The following is a 13684-nucleotide window of genomic DNA, read 5'->3' as shown; positions in this document are numbered from 1 at the left end:
ATTCGCAAAAAGTTATAAAAGGTTGTCAGAAAACGTTTAAATGTCGGGTTATATAAAGGGTATATTAAGAGTATAAAACGTTTTCATAACCTTAAAAAACATTTTTTGATAATCTACTGCTCAGCAAACAAAAATGTTTTACAGAAAACGTTTAAATGTCGGGTTATATAAAGGGTATAAAAACGTTTTAATAACATTCCAAAAACATTTTTGAAAACTTGATACAAAACATTCTAAACAGAATGTTATTTTGGGGTTGAAAAAATATTTTGCGAAAAATGTTTGCCCAAAATATTTTCAATAACGTTTTATAAAGGTTTTCATGACCTTTATATAACCCGACATTTAAATGTTATTAAAAGGTTTTGAAAAAAACATTTTAAGAACATTTATGTGTTTGCTGGCTTAAATATTTTAACATAATGTTATTTAAGCATTGACACAATATTTGGCAAAAATGTTTGCAAAAAATAGTTTACAATAACATTTTATGAAAACATTTAAAAATATTGTTGTAGTGTGTTTTCATACAAAACGTTTTAAACGTTATCATGATCTTTATATAACCCGACATTTTAATGTTATTAAAACGTTTTTACCTAAACCAAAAGCCAAAATATAACTTATTTAAAACGTTTTTAAAATGTTTTTGTGTTTGCTGGGATAGCACCTCATAGCGATATCGCATATATAAAACAGACACATGTGCACAACCAGAGAAGATCCGATTTAATCAGTTGAGCTGTTTCAATGAGTGTTATCTTGGTTTAATAGCTTTTAATGGGGTTTAAGTCCTGCAAAGGTCGAGATGAATTCTACTGTAGACATGACTGCATCATGATAGACCTAATGTGGCGTCTATGTGGTATCATCTGGAAAAAGAAGAAATGGCCGAGAGACTGGTGCAGGGCAGTATTTATTCCACTGCCAAAGAAGGAAAATTTGAAAGAGTGTGCCAATCACCGGACCATCAGCCTGATTTGACATGCAAGTAAAGTGCTTCTGAAGATCATCATCAAGAGAATGAAGAACAAAATGGAGCAAGAAATATCTGATGAGCAGGCAGGATTTCGTGAAGGAAGGGGTACTAGGGACCAAATTGTCAATATCAGGAATGTGCTCAAAATGCAGAGAGCATAGACTTCCTCTTTACATGTGCTTCATAGATTACAGTGAAGCTTTTGACTGTGTTAGCCACCCTCAGATGTGGGAAACTATGAAAAAGATGGGTTTCCCAAGTCATCTTGTGGATCTGATCAGCTGCTTATATGAAGACCAAGAATCGGCAGTCAGAACAAGTAGTAGTGGAGACACAGATTGGTTCAAGATTGGAAGAGGCTTACGACAGGGCTGTGTGCTATATCACCAAACCTATTTAACATCTACTCTGAAGACATAATGAGAACAGCTTTGGAGGGGTTTGAAGGTGGAGTGCAGTTTGGCGGTACAAGAATTACTATTAACCTGAGGTACGCCGATGATACCACTCTTATTTGTAGCAGCAGAGTAGAGCTGATTGATCTTTTGAAGCGCATCAAAGAGGCCAGCGAAGAAAAACACCTTCTCCTGAACACAAAGAAGACAAAAATAATGGTTGTAGACAGAGAGCGGAAAAGTGATGAGTTTGTGATAGATGGACAGCAGATTGAGGAGGTGAAGCAATTTGAATATCTGGGTTCAATGATTAACAATAGTGGTGACAGCACAACTGAAATTAAGAGAAGACTGGCTATTGCAAGGACAACTGTGCAGGGCATGTCAAGCATATGGAAAAGCAGAGGCCTATCCATTGACCTCAAGGTACGCCTACTTCGTGCAACTGTGTTTTCCATAGTGCCACTTATGGATGCGAGTCTTGGGCTATGACCAAGAATGATAGGAAAAGAGTAGATGCTTTTGAGATGTGGTGTTACAGGAGGCTTCTACGAGTGACATGGAAAGACAGGAGAAAAAATTCCTGGATCCTCGACAAGATTGGTACAAGTCTAACCATCAGAAGCGGCATAATCCCGGGGGGTCACTCTTATTGTGGCCTGTACACCATCCGCGATAATGAAAACGCGTAAAAAGGGTAGTTTTTCGTGGGTAAGCACGATCCGCGCGTAACGCGTTTAGGGTGTCAAAAACGTGAAATATTGGGGAAAAGGGTAGCAAAATTGCAATTGCTAATACGCGGAAAATTTGATGCAAGGAATAAAATCCCTGTTTAGGGTATTGTTTTAGCCAAGGGTCAAATCCTTGTTTAGGGTGCTTTTCAAAAGTTGATTATCGCGGATGGTGTACAGGCCACAATGGGAGTGACCCCTTCGGGGGCATAATGAGAGAAAGCTGAAGCACTTTGGCCATATTGTCAGGAAACATGGAGGTGTAGAAAAACAGATTTTGCAAGGGGCTATGGAAGGCAAACGAGGAAGAGGACGTCCACACTAATTTTGACTAATTTAGGGGGTCAATTTGAAATAACCCTGATGAAGTCAAATTTGACTAGCATAGGGGTCATTTTCAGTTGTTGACATCGTATTAAATTGACCCCTAAAAGGGTCATATTTAAATGACCCCAAATATAGTAATTTTTTGACCCACGTTCCGGGGTCATTTTCAAACCGGGACCCCTGAATGTATATAGTCATTTCAACTACGTTAGGGGTAATTTTCTAATTATGACCCCCGGATATAGTCATTTTTTGACACTAAGGGTTATTTTTCAACTGACTCTGTTGGGGGTCAAATCATTTTTTGACCTAAATGTAGTCATTTTTAACTACAATTTGGGTCAAATCATTTGACTTCATCTCCGGGTCAAAAATGACTTCAATGGGTTCGGTGCATAGTTGACCCTGCCATGGGGTCAAAAATGACTATTTTAGGGTCATTTTTGACTACCTATTTTTAAGTGTGCACCAACATCTTGGACTAATGACGTGAAGCTGGTTTCTAACCAGGGAATGCAAGGTGCAACGCACTTGGCATCAGATCGCGTGAGATGGCGTACTCTTGTGAAGACCACAGCAACGCTACACAGCGCCACCTGACACAGAGAGAGAGAGAGAGTAGTCATTTTTAACTAGGTCAAATCATTTGACTTCTCCGGGTCAAAAATGACTTCAATGGGTTTGGTGCATAGTTGACCCTGCCATGGGGTCAAAAATGACTACTTTAGGGTCATTTTTGACTACCTATTTTTAAGTGTGTAGTAAAAAAATATAGCCAGGACATTTTCATGGAGGGGGGACTTTCAATATGAATGTGTGTGTTTGTGCGGGGCCGTGGCGATGCCAAGGGGTGGGGTGGGTGGGGGAAGCTGCCCCACCTGTGAGAAGTCTTGACCCAATGCTGGACGCCGGCCTAATTTAAGATTTTTTTTGGCTTTTGTAGTGCGCTTTTTACTTTTAATGTAAGGCTTGCCAGGTGAAATCAGGGAATAGTGGTAAAACGGTATTTTTAAGTTTTTGTATATTTGATAAATGTACACTTTTAGGTTTCAAATGTTTTTGGTTCCATTGAAATCCGATTTAGGATTTAGAAATGACGCCCAGTGAAGCGAAATGCGTGCACGCGAAATGACGAAATTGTAAATTTTCCTACAAGGCATACTTTAACATGTGTTGAATTTCTTATGTAGGGCCTATATTTTATTGTTTTGGAGGGGCAATTTTAAACATTTTTGTAGAATAAGCTATTTAAAGGCGCAATTTGTCTAAAATTTTGACTAATTTGTAGTGATTAACAAATCTTACACATTTTTTGACGCTTTCATAACTGGTGAGTTAAATAATTTTACCAAATTTTTAAAATTCAGTGTTTCAAATTAATACGCAAAATGTCAAATTTCGGCTTTTTGACCCTTGCGCGCGGTTTTTAAAGAAGCCTACTTCTAGTCATCAGATTCTTATCAAATTTGGCATAGTTGCTCACAATAACTCATTCCAACAAATAATGAAGAGATTTTTTTTGAAAAAATGTTCAGGTCGCGTCGTTTATAGCTATGGATAATTTTCTGCAAATTTTTGGCGGGAAAACGTTAAATTTCAATATTGACGAGCCCGTTAAGGTAGGACTAATTAGCTACACGTTTCTTACCAAATCACTTCATTTTTTTTTAAATTGGTTTATTCTGAACAAATGTGCCAACTTTCATGGACATTATAGGGGCCTACTTCATGAAGTTACTTTAAAGCACGAGTAGGCCAAATATTTGAAATAATCCAATATGGCCATAGTTTCCATAGCAACATAATAATGATAAAATTCGATGTTTTACGCCCAATATTTATTGGTCTTGCTATGAGTTTTGAAATATTGTACGTCTCGTTCAATATTTTAAAACTCATAGCTCGACCAATATGGGCTCAATCGATCCAATTTTAGGCCTATATCAATATTTTTCCAATTCTGTTATCTTGTCCCACATTGTGACCGATGAACATATTCTGACCAGTTTATTTACAAAAATCACTTTCACCTGGCAAGCCGTATATTGATCATTTTTGGCCTGGCAGGTACACACAAGAGTTCCTATGGGTCTACACAGGTAGGCCCTACTCAGCTGCTACTGCACAGGTTCTCCGACACACGTTCTGGGCGAGCGTTCAGAAAGTAGGCTAGTCATAACTTGGCCTAAAAACTAAAGCGGTGACTCCTTGAATAAGTTCATCAGGATTGTTAGGGACCGTTCATAAATACTTTGGTGGGGGGGGGGGTTGGGCACTTGGAAATTTTGGAGTCAAAACTTTTTTGACCCCCCCTCCAGAGAACCTAAAACTTTTTTGACCCCCCTCTTTAGACATACAAAACTTTTTTGACCCCCCCCCCCCTTTCCAAGAGGTTAAAAACAGTCTGGGGAGGGGGGGGGGGGGCTACTCCATTTGTGCAAATTATAGGCCTACATGTTTGTTCATACATTTATTTATAATAGCCTGTTTCCTAAAACCATGAAAATTGAAGGTGTTTTTCACATGCTGTGACTTGTATGAAGTTTAATTTCAATTTATGCATTTTAATTTTTATAACCAATATTTCTTACAACCAATAATAAAATAAATAAAAGTTACACAATAAAGGGAAATTGACAATGGCGTAGCTAGGGCTTGTGGCGCACAGGGCTAAGGATAGGTGTCGATCCCGATTCTTGAAATAATTATTGCGCGCGGAGCATATAATCTTACTATAAATAGGGAAATGACTTTGTCCTGAAATGCGCACGAAGCGCGCGAAAATTTTGACTTTCATCGCTTAGAGGGGCGCAGAATCGATGCTAAATTGGCCAATTCAGCGCCCCCTAAGAGTGGCTCCCAGGGCACATTTCCCCACATGCCCCGCCCCGTCTTTATGCCACTGAAAATTGAGAGCAACATCCGGGCACATACTCAAGATCTTTAATACGTAAGACTTGTTTATTAGGGGGCGTAGCCAGCTTTCTTGGTCAGGGGGGCAAAATATAAATTTCGTGGCAAAGACAAAAAAAAATGGTTGCATCATTTTGACCCGGTATTATCAGTGGGATACATACATATACCCTTTTTTTTTTGTAGCGACTGCAGAATACATGTAAAGTGTTTGCTATTCCAAAAAGGCTTTTATGGGATATCGGTAATGAGCAAAAAATGTATTTTACACTATTTTTGGCCATAATCGGGGTAAGAATAAGGCTTTATTGGTACATATGCGCGCGTAGCGCGCAAAAAAATTGTATGCTCTTGTTCTTTTGGTATGTTCTTGTTTAAAACTTTTTGACCCCCCTCCTTTAGTAACCAAAACTTTTTGATCCCCCCCCCTTTGTGCAACTCAAAACTTTTGTGTCCCCCCACACTTTGCCCAGTCCCCCCACCAAAGTATTTATGAACGGTCCCTTAGATATCAATTATTGGTAAATTGTGCTTTACAAATCCACTTGATTACTCACGTTTTTAGACGTTTCATCTTTCTACGGAACTTGACTTCATCAGTAAATGTGATGAACCAGCAACACTCCTACTCTCATCTCCAGAGGGTGTAGTTCTTTGTCACAGCTGGTCATATACATGATTGAGTGAGTATGTCCCTTCATCGCGGTTGATTTGCCCGGTTGATTTGATAACGTTGGCCCCCCGTTTTCTGATCCACATTGCTTCTCTAATCCATCTGGTTCGTTGCATGAGTCTTTGTCGATTACTTTAGCTCCCTCCCAATCAATGACATGGTTTTGTTGTGATCCTACATGGTCTGTGATGGCGGACCTATGGTGGCCTATCCTTTCAAATACTTTTTAAAAAGAGGTTTATTTAATCAATAGATAACAGTTGAACTATGATAATCCCTATTCAATCCTGTGTAAGGCAGGACACTAATTGGCCCATTACTCAGAATAGCAATTTGGCAAAAATATCAAGGTGTCATTTGCAATATTATCCATATCTGATTAATTAGTTATTTATCTATTTATCCATCCGCCATCCACCCCGTTATTTATGGTATTTACTTTATTTATTTATTTATTTATTTATTTATTTATTTAGGCCTATTTATTTATTTATTTATTTATTTATTTATTTATTTATTTATTTATTTATTTATTTATTTATTTATTTATTTATTTATTTATTGATTGATTGATTGATTGATTGATTGATTGATTGATTGATTGATTGATTGATTGATTGATTGATTGATTGATTGATTGATTGATTGATTGCATTGATTTATTTATTTTATTTATTTATTGCATTGATTTATTGATTAATTGATTTATTTACTTTTACTTTACCACACGATTGTGATTGTGAATTTAAGTACAACAGTGGGCATTTTTAAAAGAAATTCTTGTAATTTTATTGGAAGTGTGAGTGTGTCTCCCACCACCGGAAGTGTTATCCTGTCAATCTCGAAGTGAAGCTTGTCGTGCAAAATTCACATTTTTCACGTGTTTCTTTCAGCTGTAGAATCCAGTCGTCCGAGGTAATTGTAGATGAAAGTAAGATATGAATAATATTAAAAGTTTGGACTATGTAATAACCAGTTCATGAATTAGTAAGCTTCCCGGGTAAGCTTATCTCTCATCATGCTCTAGTACTACATGTACTAGTCATGCTAGTCATGCTAGTAGTACCGGTATTAGTAGCTCTGCACAACGCACGGTATGGGATAAAATGTGTATACAAAAAGCTGGTGCAAGCGCAATTGCATGATTTCAATTAAGCTGGTTTCATACCAGTACGACAGCAACTTAGCTCACTTCTGGTAATTTTTACCGGCGTGACCTCTGCTGTTACGTATAAACGTATTAATAAATGATAAAAATCAGGTGGCAAATACAGTTTTTCAGAAAACATCAAAAAAATGGAATACACAAGTCGTTTCTCCCTTCATTTCCATATTGAGCCCATAGATAAGATATGAAACATGAGTATAAGGCAAACAGCAACGTGTAAAAGTCCAATTATTGTGGAGAAAATGAATGTTTATTGTGCGCGAAGTAGCCTAAAATATGAGAAAAAAATGCATGTCACGATCACCAAAATGGTTATATTTGCAACTATGAGCCAACGCCGGTCGTATGCTTTTCTGTAATGATGGATATTAGCTAACTTGAGCTTGTATTAAATTTTCAGCGAAAATGATTGGTGGAATAATCGAGTCGTAGGTTGGAAAGTTGCTTTCAAAAGCGGCTTCCCTCATAATCGTGCGTGACCATTAGTGACCAGTGTCCAGCAGGAAAATTAACAGCCGGCCTTGTCCATATAATCGATTAATAATTGTCAGGATCGTCCAGTTGACTATCACTATGTGATATTTATTTATTCATACAAAATACTGCCCTGTCTTATTAAATATCGAAGTCAATATAAAACGTAATTTCAAGCCATTTGACTGAACTTACAAACAGTTTATAAAAGATTATTGTTGAACGAGACACTGAATTAGAAATAACATTGCAAACGGTACGAGAATAAGTTAGCAGGTTGTGATGGTCTAGTGGCTAAGGCCGTGCCTGAAGTGCGAGAGGTTGGAAGTTTGTTTTTGAAAATATTTATGATAGTAGTAATCAACTTTCAGGAAGGGTTTCTGATCATTTGAAGCAGAAATAATGAGGTAAAATGAAAGAAAGCATTTTTTTTATCTTGACCGCTTATGGTGTTCTATTGAAGATAATTAAAGTTACTCTAGACAACAAAACGCTGATTCCAATTATGTGTACATGTATGTCTGGGTAGGGTGTAAGAACGGTGAAAATTACAAATAATATTATGCCAAAATATCAGGTTTGAACTTCGTAAATTATGGCTGACGCTATCTTATTTTTTAATATGTAGGCCTACGCATAAAGAAAAACATTGCAAACGTGTCGCATAGAAATATTTTCAATTGATCATAATACTGACGGGCCTACACACATGGATACACCATAGGCCTAACAGAACAAGAGAAAAAAAAAATCGAAATGCTGTAGGATTGAACCTTCAACCTCTCGCACTTCAAACCACGCAAGCGTCAACCACTAGACCATCACAACCTACTGTACCATACTTGTATCTTTTGCAATCTTATTTCTCATTCAGGGACTCGATCAACAATAATATTTTTAAAACTGCTTTTAAGTTCAGTCAAATGAGATGATATTACTTTTTATATTGACTTCAATATTTTGTAAGTCAATGCAGTATTTTGCTTGAATAAATAAATATCACTGGAGTCAACTGGACGATTCTGACGATTATTATTTGATATAATGACAAGGCCGGCTGCTATTTTGCTAGTGACACTTGTCACTAACGGGACACACACGATTGAGACACGGGCCGTTTTGAGAGTAACTTTCCAACCTACGACTAGATTATTCCACCAATCATTTTCGCTGAAAATTTAATACAAGCTCAAGTTTAGTTAATATCTATCATTACAGAAAAGCATACGACCGGCGTTTGCTCATAGTTGTAGATATAACCATTTTGGTGATCGTGACATGCAATTTTTCTCATTTTCCGGCCACTTTGGACATGTTCAAGCTTCTTTATTTTCAATATTATTCAACTTTTACTCGTTTTTTGTTCTTTGTACAAATGTTTGGTATCATATCCGTGATCATGGTACGCAATTTAAGCAAAAAACGACCCGTGTCTCCCATTTCTGGAGCTATTTCGCTAAAACATGTTTGCCGGCCAAATTTTCAACATTTAGTTACGTAACCCGTGTTCACCAACCCGTAAAAATTTTCTATCGAACAACGAAGTTGCCGTCGTACTGATACTACCTTGCCGCTGCGCGCTGAGCGGCGTGGCGCACGCGCATTGCAGACAAACGGACACAATCAAGGCTTGTCATTGGTTAAAACGCAGTGGCGCTTGCCGCAGCGGCAAGCGGCAGGAAAGTATGCTGGGGGCATTAGAGTTTGCACTAAAAAATACAAGGTAGGTATGCCAGGTGAATTTAAATTTGCCATTAAACTGCATCATTTTATCAAATTAAAGGCTAAAAAAATAAAGCGCTTGAGTAAAGAAAGCCAAAACTGAAAATCTTTTTGTCATAGCACTTTCCGTGGCAAAGTTACATCTTTTTAAAGATCGACTTTCATCAAAAAGATTCTGCTAGCAAAATTCCCAAAAACAGCATTACGGGGGTGTTTCTAGATCTTAGTCTCATGATGATAGCAGCTTTTTTTAATGGAACTGCTATCAAAATCCCTCAAAAATTCCATGTGTGAGTGTCTCATCACCATAAAAAATCATATATTTGGGTCAAGTGAAGTATAGAAAACATATTTATGTAGGTTTCCTTGACCGACCTGATCTTGAAAAAAATTGAAATTTCTATGTAAATATGTATTGGGTTTGGTCCCCGGTCTAGGCGAATTTCGCGGACTAGCAAATGTGTTTTAAGGTTTGCCTGGCATACCTTACAAGGCTCTTGTAGCTTAAATAGTTGCATGTTTGTCTTAATATTAATTACACAGAGCTATACATGTACTTCTTCTTGCCAAACTCCTATGCTTGAAATTGTAAATTCGGGGGTTGTTCCACATAGAGGCCGTCAGCCTTTCGCCATCTTGTGGGTACAAATGATACGTGTGTTCATGCGTCGGACACTACGCGCAAAGCGCAGCTTGCACACAGCTGTTATCACGCATCACCACGCATGGAGATCGAACGACCATCGCAGCGTGTACCCACAAGATGGCGGCATACATGTATGACGTCACGTTGACGGCCTCTATGGCTCTTACCCATCTTGGTACTTGGTTACGGTGTAATCCTTTTTACAGCTTCATCTTGAGTTCAACTAGGAAAGTTGTAAAGTATTCTTTAAAATTGGAAGGAATATTAAGTATTATTTTCAAAGAAAAATAACATTGCAAGTTGCTAAAAACTGGCAAACATCAAGAATTTGTACGGTACCAAATTAAGGGATCTAAAATGAGCGTTTATTGCGTTTCGACAGTATTTTTTGTAGGACATGAGAGCACCTCAGACCTATCGAATTGCATTCTGAATACTGAAGCATGTCTTTCTGATATCAAATAATTTTCATTTTTGAAAATCACAATATAATACAAATTTTATGACAAATTATACAAATTTGATATTTTTCAAATTTTGATATATAACAGTCCTCGAAGTAAATTATATAAATCTAATGATATATTCTTAAAGTGTATGTAGCAGGGAGGAAAAGCCGACGGTCAATTGAAAATTTTGACCTTTCATATTGAAGATATGGATTTTTTCCCAAAAGACCTTTTTTTTTTTTTTGGTGTTTTGGGAAAAAAAATCCATATGTTCAATCTGAAAAGGTCAAAATTTTCAATTGATCGTCGGCTTTTCATCCCACCTACATACACTTTAAGTATAAATCATCAGATTTATAAAGTTTACTTCAAGTACTGTTAAATATCAAAAATATCAATTTTAATGATTTGCCATAAAATGTGTATTAAATTGCGAATTTCAAAAAATCAAAATTATTTGATATCAGAATGACATTCTTCGTATTCAGAATGCAATTCGATATGTCTGATGTGCTCTGATGTCCCAAAATAAATACTGTCCAAACGTTTCATACCCCAGCCCTTAAGGGGCATGAATTAGCTGAATTGGGTTAAAAGTCTTGTTATTGAAGGACATCCAACAATAATAGGACAAATTAGGGTACTTTGTCCTTCAATACAATGTAGAATGAAGTCCCAGAATAGCAAGATGTCCTGCAAAATGTCCATGAGCCAGTACGGTACTGACAGTCACAAAATATTGTTGAAGTCAAGTGCAATTTTCACAACATTTTACATTTTTGATGCTATCGCCCATCAATGGCTGTGTTTATTCTCAGCTTCCTTTGCTTTACACAGTCAGTGGACATCATGCTTCAGTAAATGCGACTACATTTAATCCATTTAAGGGTACTACACCCCTGCCCAATTTTGTGCCTATTTTTGCATTTTTCTCAAAAATTATAGCGCATTGGTGACAAGTAAGATATGTATATTATAGGGGCAAGGACTACAACTACTGCACTGGGAATTTTTATTTCAGCACAGCCAACAGTTGTGGAGTTACAGTCAAAAATGAGGGAAAACCAATATTTGATCAATAAATCAATAACTATTTGCCTTGATTTGCTGAATTTTCAGTGCAGTAGTTGTAGTCTTTGCCCCTATAATATACATATCTGTCACCTGTTACCTGTCACCAATGCGCTATAATTTTTGAGAAAAATGCAAAACTAGGCACAAATTTGGCCAGGGGTGTAGTACCCCCTTAAGTAAAAAATTAAAGAAAAATAAAGGGGAGTGCAATAATGTGTCCTGTCCATTATTCTGGCATTAACCTGTGAAAACCAAAACAACTTGATTTGTTTATTAGATCTTATCTACTTTTATACACAGACCCAGTTACCAACTTTGGAATTTGTCTGCATCATGTGTTAAATGTCTACCCAAAAATACCAGTCGATCTCCAAACCCCCCAGTACTAGCATGATGAGAGATCAAGGAGGGGTCAACGAGATTCCAAGGGACCATCAGGATGGCTCAGAAGATGATGTACCTCTACCTTCACAGCAAGGATTTGTAGTGATCGATCAACCGGAGAGTGATGATGAGGGATTGTCCAGCGGGGATGAAGGGGAGGGACAGATGCAGAATGGAGGCTATCAGCTGTTAGCACAAGATCCTGATGTGAGTACAATGGAATTCCTATATTTTGGACTACAATTGTGATGCGGTCAGGCTAAATGAAGAATAAGTTTGATGGCGATCAAAATCAAAATTAAGTTTTCAATTTCATTGCATGAGCCATTCTCTGACCTTTATTTTGCTGAAAACCCCATCATATATAGTTAGATTTACAATTCCAGAGATATGGCCATTTTAATGCTACAATAAAATACAAAGGAAGGTAAAAACTTTTCATCTCAATCAAAATCAATATTCCCAACATCCGACTCATTTTGCACTAATGTGATGTGATCAACTTGAAGCAAAATGATCATTTGTCATGCAAAATCAAACTTTATATGGCAATTTCATAGCTTTATTTGACTGAAAACTGCCATAAAATCTGCATTATATCGCAAATTTCAAAAAATCTAAATTATTTGATATTAGGTGGACATTCCTTGTATTCAGAATGCAATTTGATGTGACTGATGTGCTCTCAGGTCCCACAAAAAGTACTGTGCAAACATTGCTATCCGAACCCTTAAGGAATTTGACATTGTTTCTACGCAGCTTGGATTGTATCTGAATATCATGTATTTGACATTGCATTTTTATTCCGGTTCTAATTTTGTCTCAGGGCCCAGAGGATATCGAGGAAGAATCGGAGACCCCTTCAACCACAGGATCCACATCAACGCCAGCAGCAGCAGCAGCAGCAACTGCTTCATCGTATGACTCTGCGATGATGCAGCAAGTATCAAGCTTATCTTCCACTTCATCATCATCCCATCCTCATCTACCCCAACACATGGCTACACTCATGCCTAATCAAATTCCACAACCGGACCAAGCGACAAAGGTTTCATACAGCGACACAACGGATGTGCGGGAATGGCGCAAGCAACAGATGGCCGAGGATGATCAAATCAAGGCTGCGATGGCTGGTTTTAAGCTACCAAACACGCCACAGTGGGCTAATTTTGTGAGTGAGCAAGATTGGAAGAAGAATTTGGTATCAAAAGTGAGTGATGGTAATAGTTCAAGACAATCAGGGACAAATAATGATGATAAGGATGGAAGTACTGACTCTGAATATAGTGGAGATAGGTAGCTAATACTATCAAACTGCAAAGCATTTATAAGTTCTGGTAACAGATCCAAAAGAATATAGTACTCACTAGATATATTTCAGTTCCTACCAGGAACCTTGTTTACTCTACAATGACTACAGTGTTTTTAAATATCGGCAGTTCATGGTGACTGTGATGACATCACCACTTTTGAAGGTTGCCATTTTGAAATGATCTGGTCATAGATTCTGTTCAATTTGTATGTCCCCTCCTCCTTATTCATAGTGTTTTATTCCCTTGATCCAAATAGCTTCTTTGAGCCAACATGTGGTTTTGTCTGCCTCTTGATCTATGATTTTTCTCGTCCCAACTAATGGGTAGCTGCGACATGCTCAGTTAATTGTCGACATCTATATTCTTTTGGGTCTGTTACCAGAATTTATTTACATATTTAATTGAACGATCCTGATGAATTTCATCATTAATGGCA

The 13684-nt window shown here is 37.4% G+C and overlaps 1 protein-coding gene across 2 annotated transcripts; it reads left to right on the top strand.

Annotated features, from left to right (window-relative positions):
• The first annotated feature begins 6832 nt into the window (after nt 1-6832).
• LOC140150588 (uncharacterized) lies at nt 6833-13684 on the top strand. 2 transcript variants are annotated; one of them, XM_072172628.1, is made up of 3 exons: nt 6833-6933; nt 11852-12142; nt 12762-13684. In XM_072172628.1, exons 2-3 carry the CDS (start codon nt 11894-11896, stop codon nt 13233-13235), a joined length of 723 nt encoding a protein of 240 aa, XP_072028729.1. In that variant the 5' UTR covers nt 6833-6933; nt 11852-11893; the 3' UTR covers nt 13236-13684. The 2 variants fall into 2 exon arrangements, with proteins under 2 accessions (XP_072028729.1, XP_072028730.1); XM_072172629.1 differs by having other exon boundaries at nt 6833-6949.

This window comes from Amphiura filiformis, chromosome 4 (genome assembly GCF_039555335.1).
Source record: "Amphiura filiformis chromosome 4, Afil_fr2py, whole genome shotgun sequence".
Lineage (NCBI taxonomy): Eukaryota > Metazoa > Echinodermata > Ophiuroidea > Amphilepidida > Amphiuridae > Amphiura > Amphiura filiformis.
Note: the sequence above shows the minus strand (reverse complement) of the source record. Positions and strands in the feature narration are given on the sequence as shown.

Coding starts and splice junctions, on each gene's coding strand:
- LOC140150588 (XM_072172628.1), top strand. CDS start 11,894: ATGTCTACCCAAAAATACCAGTCGATCTCCAAACCCCCCAGTACTAGC. Junction 12,143..12,761: donor TGTTAGCACAAGATCCTGAT/GTGAGTACAATG, acceptor ATTTTGTCTCAG/GGCCCAGAGGATATCGAGGA.